This window comes from Corvus brachyrhynchos, unplaced genomic scaffold (assembly GCF_000691975.1).
Source record: "Corvus brachyrhynchos isolate BGI_N302 unplaced genomic scaffold, ASM69197v1 scaffold60, whole genome shotgun sequence".
NCBI classification, from domain to species: Eukaryota; Metazoa; Chordata; class Aves; order Passeriformes; family Corvidae; genus Corvus; species Corvus brachyrhynchos.
In genome coordinates, this window is record NW_008236767.1 from 5,857,814 (window position 1) to 5,864,516 (window position 6,703).

The following is a 6,703-nucleotide window of genomic DNA, read 5'->3' on the forward strand; positions in this document are numbered from 1 at the left end:
GAACAGTGCAATGTATGTATGGACTGCACATTGAGACAGTCTCTTTTTTTGACTGGTTAACTTCTGTTTCCTGGGGTGTACTGTAAAATGAGTACAAATTTTGAGGAAGAAAAGCTGCAGATCTGAGAGTGAAACAAGTCTCTTCTTCATCAGTCTGAATTCTAGCTCTCATCAACCCATCACAAAAGGTACGGTGATTTTTAACACACTTATTTTACTCAGTGTTTCTTGCTCACCTGTAGTAAAGTAGTTCTATATGAATCTTTCTCTGCTAATAAACCTCACTATTTGAACAGACAAGAGAAATGATGGTAGCTTCTAGGCCATTATTTGATGAAAAAAAGACTCCCCATTAAAAAAGTCCCCCTTTTCTCCATACTGTTTCAATTGCTGTACCAATTGCTAACAGAGTACTGTGATATGAAGTGGACTTAGCATGTACAGAAGTGACATACACATGGAGCTTCCTTTTTCTTGTTTTGGATTACAAAATGTCAAGGTAGCTTTCCAAGCATCCATTATCAATAAGGCCAATGCCTCCTCAGCATATGCTCAAAATAAATGGACAGTCCTAAGAGGAAAGTAAAACAAGTCTCTGTAGACACAAGGCAACCTGTCACCCAACTCAGAGAATCAAAACATTATGCTGTTACTCAAACAATGGCTGTAATGATAGCATTCACTCCAGTTCTACCAGCATCATTCCTTTCTGAAATAATCCCAAGAGAAACCCCTATTATACAACAGAACACCTTTGCTTTTAGTAGTTTGTTGTCTCAGTTGACATTCAATAGCCCCCCTGGTTTGGCAGTTTCATGCTTTATAAATACAAGTTTACTCTTCTTAGGAGATGACAATTTAAAATAATTCTTAAAATACTGTAGTTAAAAGATACAGAGACTTCTGTTATAAAGTTGCAGTGGTGGCATTAGCTTTTAAAATAAATTAGGCACAAAGTAGATTAGCAGCAAATGCATAATTCACACATCCTTCCCTGTTCTTGCCCCAACATCCATTGTCATCTGTGAGTTGAGAGATCGCACCTCCAAAAATTAGAAAATGTAACTTTTTTTTTCACCAACACAGCACATATTTTTATCTCACAAAACTTTCATTTGTAAGAGTTAGAATCTGTTGTTTGAGGAAATTCTTGAACTCCTCAGCTTACCAGGGAATGGTAATGGCACCAGCAGTACAGCCCATCCTCATGGTTCACTGAATGGCAGCAAGAAGTCAGGTCGACTAGAGGCTTTTCTGGCTACCTGCTAAATACATGTGGTTTCTTGGTCCTTTCTTCCCCCCAAAGTTGCCAATTACTAGTTTGTGATGCAGGATCACATTCAAGGCATTATAAACAGTCATAAGCAAAGCAACTAAATTCAATTAATATATTTTCATAATGAAGTGAAAAGAAAACAAGTCACTGGATTAAAAAAAATAGTTCAGATGAAAGCTGTTGATTAAGAGCCAGTTGAAAAGCAAATTTTAAAAATCTTGTTACTATTGAGAAATGAGACACCCAAAGTTCACAGCTGCTAGGGAAGCAAACTTTTCCCACCACCACCTTTAACATTCACTTTAGAGCTGCTGGTCTCTGAATTTTGTGCTTTTTCACTCCTTCTTTGGTCGACCTTTGAAGGGATTCATGATTTCAAGGCTTCCAAAGTAGTCCAAAAGGAGAACAGTTGCTTTCACTGATAAGAAACTGTAAGGTAGGGACATTGAGGAAGAAGATAAAAAGGAACAAACAGACATCAGAAGAGTTGTGCAGTTTTATCACAAAATTAGTTTTACCTGGCTAAAACTGGCAAAGGCAGTATACTCTTTAGAATATAGACCCACTGGTCCTCTCAAAATATCCTTTACACTCATTTGGCAGCCTGAGTTATTAGCTAGATCAGTATTCCAACCTGGCTTGCAACAGAGTCAAAATGCCCTAATGCCGGAGCAAGACACCAGATGGGTTTACAGTTGGACTCAGTGATCGTAGAGGTCTTTTCCAACCAGTAATTCTCTGAAATGCAGTTATGGAGAAGCAGGCCCAGTCTCTACAGCCCACAGTACAACTGCACCCCAGTGGAGTCAGCAAGGCACAGTTGGACTTTTCTGTCATTGTTCTGTTGCTCAAGGGTAGACTGAACCCACAGAAACAAAAAATTTTAAAAAACCCTTCAAAAAATGTACAGAACTTAATGAAAATTCACACCAGTAAGTAGAAGCCTCGTTTGTACTTTTAGTCAAACACATAGCTGAAGCATCCCTGGACAGCAAAGAGAGAGGGGGAAAAGAAGAATAGAAGCATAACTTACCTTTTCAAAAAGCATAAAACATAAAGGATGCGTGGGATCAACAACATTTCTTGGTTCTGCCGAACAGCAGTGATTATCTTCTCAGCCACATAGTCTGCATCCAGAAGGGGAAGTACACGTGGCCACCTGAAAAAGAAAATATTTATTGCTATACAAATTGCTTTGGATTCGTATTTCATTCAAGAAAGTCTCAATTTTATAGTTATTCAACAACAACAAAAAAAAAATACAAGTCCTATGGACAACAGAATCTTCATTATGTTAGAGTGAGTGGACATTGTTATTTTCTCCCTGTATGACCTCTCATAAGACAAAACCAGAGTGCTCATCTTAAGACACACCAGGCTTTTATTTGACTCCTAAACTTTGTCATTATACATGCATACTGAGCAAAGCTATGCCACCAGTTTCAGGAGGTGAATGGAGGTTTAGAAACCAGAGAGGACAAATAGAGCATTTGGCTTCTCCAGAGGAAAGGACACCAATTACGTTTCACATTTCAGCTTAAATGAATAGTAAAGTACCTAGGCCTTTTGAGTTGCCCAGTCACTGGATAGCAGTGTTAACACCCATCTGCAGCCCTAAAAATAGTACAGGCAGAAAAAAGCCTGGCTCATGATTTTCATTAAGGAAATAGGGGTTTATAACATGCTAAAAATGCAACTTTCATAAAAACCTCACAAGAATTTACTCACTTGGCTTTAACACCATCAAACATTCCTGTGTTTATGACATAAGGACACACAATTGTGGTTTTAACACCAGTCTTTCTCAGAGTTCTCATCTCCATATCAATTGACTCTGCAAAACCAACTGCTGCAAATTTACTTGCACAGTAATCTGTAAAACAGAACATTAATTGCAGTTAAATATTTAAATTTAAAAATTAAACTTTACTGTCCAATACTAAACCACTTCACATCAGAATAGGAATGGTTTTCAGGATTAGGTTAAACTTTGCTTTTGATGTGATTCATTCCTTTTCTTTCCTCTCCTAAATCAACTATTGTTCTAGACTGGCAGACAGAGGGTTTCTCACGACATCCCTGCTAACACTTTTCCACTCTCTACAGAACAACATAAATGAAATTATTTTTTCATACCAGACCTTATCTTTAAACCCATGCACTCACTTCTTATGCATCAAACTCACATTTTAAAGACTCTCTAGCGTGGTTTCAACTTGAAACTCAGTTTGTCGTTATTATCGCTCCCTTGGAGCTAGATTTCTGTTACTGCTATGTCACCTTATTTCATATTCCTCCCCCTTTGTATACATGTTCCAGCAATGCCTTCTGAGCTTCCTCTAAATCTAAAGTGGCCTCTTCCCTATCAGAAACCTGCAAGTAAACTTTAACAACATTGAGGTTCTCAGCTTCCAAAGTTCCATATGGCTTCTAGATCCTCTAACTGCCTTGGCAGAAAAACCTGTTTCACAGCACTGCTGAGCTTCTGGAAAACTCTTTGTAAAGAAATGCTCTATTTAAGGTCAGCTGTTTTAAAAGTCTGGCTATTTGCTTTACCTATATGGAAAGATCCAGAAACTCAAAATCAGTTTGGTTTTTTTCCCCCCATGGATATTGATTGCAGAATTTAAAATCAAACTAATTATCTTAATTAATATTAACTTTAATACACTACCTGAAAGCTGACTGACTCCACACAGTCCTGCAGAGCTTGCTATGCTAACCAAGTGCCCATGGTTAGCAGCAATCATTGCTGGGAGGAAGGCTTTGTAAGTCTGCAAAGTAAATCAGTGTTGCAATGTAAAATTTTACCAAGTAAGATACATGCCAAAATATTTTGAAGGTGTTTGTTGGTTCTAGAGAAATTCTCCCTACAATTTAAATAAGCTTTCCCCCTTCCATTATGGAAAGGATGTGTGTGTGTGTGTATGTGGAGCTTGTTGTTTGAATTCTAACCTTCAAGTATTTAAATTTCCCAACCCCAGCAGTATTACCAAACACAGAGGGTAACTTGATGAGAGCTAAATATAGAACTGCAGCTAGTCATGAAGTTTCTTTCAAATGAGAATTAAGTGTTCACTGCAAATTTTGTAAAACGGCAAAGATTTTAATTTCACATTTTCCTTCTATTAAATTCATTAAATCTTTGTGATTAAATTTATTTCTAAATAAACTGAAACATGATTGAATATTTTCTTTACAATTCTTTATGACAGAAACACCATATAGGTGACCTGCCTTTGCTGGAAGGAAGAAAAAGCACACCAGGTTACTTACTCTGGACAAAAGCTCCACTTATTATTACGAGCATTATCAGAACATGTGGTATTTTTACTGAAATTATCACAACCACAGAACAACTAGAACACTAACAGAACAGAAGAACTGAAGTAGAATTGAACACTTCTCTGTTACTAGGGGCAGCAATTACTAGGGTGGGCCTGCTTCATGTCAATTAATAATGAGATCATAACAAATGACTAGCCTCAGAATTTAGCAGATGGTAGACTTCAGTCCTTAAGAGCATTTCTAAATGTGAAGTGCATCCACCTGCCTACACTAGAGCTTCCCAAAGGATCCATTCTACCACACTTTTTAAAAAATTTTACGGACTCCAGAGCAAAGTAAGTAATTTCTTGTATCATTTTTGACTGAACCTCCAAAGAGCTCTATATCCTTGCATCCTTTCCTGAATTCCAAAAGGCAAAATTAACACTGAAAACATGTTAAAAGGATGTCTTAGTATGTATATGCAAAATACAGGTATTACCCAGAAGTGTGCCATTGTGTTCACTTCCATAGTTTTTTCTACAAGTGAATCTGGAGAATCAAGAAATCTCTTCCCAATTACAATACCAGCGTTGTTGATCAGGATGCTAACATCTCCAACTTCTTTTTTAACCTAAACCAAACAATATCAAGATAGTGTGCAATAAATACAAAACATTCTTTCCAAGTATTATATATGAAAACTTAGCAAACAGAAATACTACACATTTAAGTAAGTTGAACTTGTGCTTTTTATGGATCCAAACACCTCAGGTTCTTGCAGTCTCACCTGATGCCTTTTTAAAGGTGAGCTCTCAAATGGATTTTCTTCAGATATGTGGAGCCCAACAGCTCCACACAAGCTTCTGCTGTCAGCACCTCTGTTTCTGGGGACAACTGTTCCAGATAAGTCTCTAATGCAGAAAGATTAACTAATGTAACAAGTATTCTGCTACAGTAAACCCATCTTAAAACTAAAGAGCAATTCTGGACTAGAATCTGGTACACTCTACCCCAGAAATTAAGTTGGCTAAAAAATAATGCCTATATACTTAATTCAGTAAGAGGAAGTATAGTTCTCCTTTTAGCTCCACACTGAGAACATTCATGAACAAACTCATTTGAGAGAATGACTATGGACCGGCTGATAGCAAGATATTGTGACAGCTCTCCAAAGGAGAATGAAAATATCTAATATAGAATTTGAAGTACAGTTCACTGATCTGAGCTGTCTGGGAAAAATGAAGTGGGTATAACAGTAAAGAATTAAAGGGTAATTTATCACCTGTACTTTATTCTAGCTTAACTTCCTCATCTTCCTTAAACTTCATTTTTCATGTCCATTTTTGTTAACTAAGCTTTAGGAGTTGGGTACTTTTGGAACAGGGACATGAGAAATACATTTTAAGCTATAGCTCTTGATAGCCAAAAGGTTGTTCTTCATTCTGTTGGTACAGAAAGAAAAAAGAATCTAATAATGCAGAGCCTTTGGGTTTTCATCCTACCAAAGTGATGTCATTTTGGCTTTAAGACTGTTTTACAGGGAGCAAAGTTTTCAAACACATTCTGCCCTGCCAGCATAAATTTAGTTCACCATAGTCTTGCAAAACTCCAAGTCTGCATAAAGCTGAATCACCGGAAGGGGAAAAAACAGGACCTGGAGCCATGCTGTCTTATCTTGCAAAGGCTGATGCTAAACACTAGGAACCAAAGTCTGCTACGATGCACTAAGTAAACAGTGGCACCAAGCAGTCATACTAATATTAAAGTCTTTTTGTAACTGATAAGATTGGATGATTCTACATCATCAGCAGGACATGACATTTCTGAAGTAATGGTAGTAGGGTATTTTCTTCTATATGGATCAGCATGAGGATTTTTAGTGAATCTGACAGTTGCTGAACTGCTGACAGAAGGTTGTAAGTGAGAAACCATGCACTGGACCCTACTACAACTTCTTTGTTCCTGCCTAGTTCTGCTTGCATCATCCTGAATCCATGTCACACAGATCTATGCCCTGTTCTCTTTTTCAAATTTGGCCAGATGGCTCAGCCACTGCTTTTCTCCATGGGCCCAGAGTGCTAGCCCTCAAAACTAAAAGTTAATTTTCATCTTCTTCATTCCAGTGTCCTTCACACTACAATACTCCTCCCCAGTTCA

The 6,703-nt window shown here is 37.5% G+C and overlaps 1 protein-coding gene across 1 annotated transcript in view; it reads right to left on the reverse strand.

Moving 5' to 3' along the window:
* Positions 1-458: 458 nt before the first annotated feature.
* Positions 459-6,703, reverse strand: part of SDR16C5 (short chain dehydrogenase/reductase family 16C, member 5) — a 10,662-nt gene continuing 4,417 nt past the window's right edge. Inside the window, exons 3-7 of the mRNA XM_008644940.2 lie at positions 5,046-5,177; positions 3,951-4,050; positions 3,005-3,149; positions 2,310-2,435; positions 459-1,705 (exon numbers count right to left, since the gene is read on the reverse strand). Coding sequence (XP_008643162.1) covers positions 1,612-1,705; positions 2,310-2,435; positions 3,005-3,149; positions 3,951-4,050; positions 5,046-5,177 — 597 coding nt within the window. The 3' untranslated portion in view covers positions 459-1,611. The remainder of the gene's footprint in view (positions 1,706-2,309; positions 2,436-3,004; positions 3,150-3,950; positions 4,051-5,045; positions 5,178-6,703) is intronic.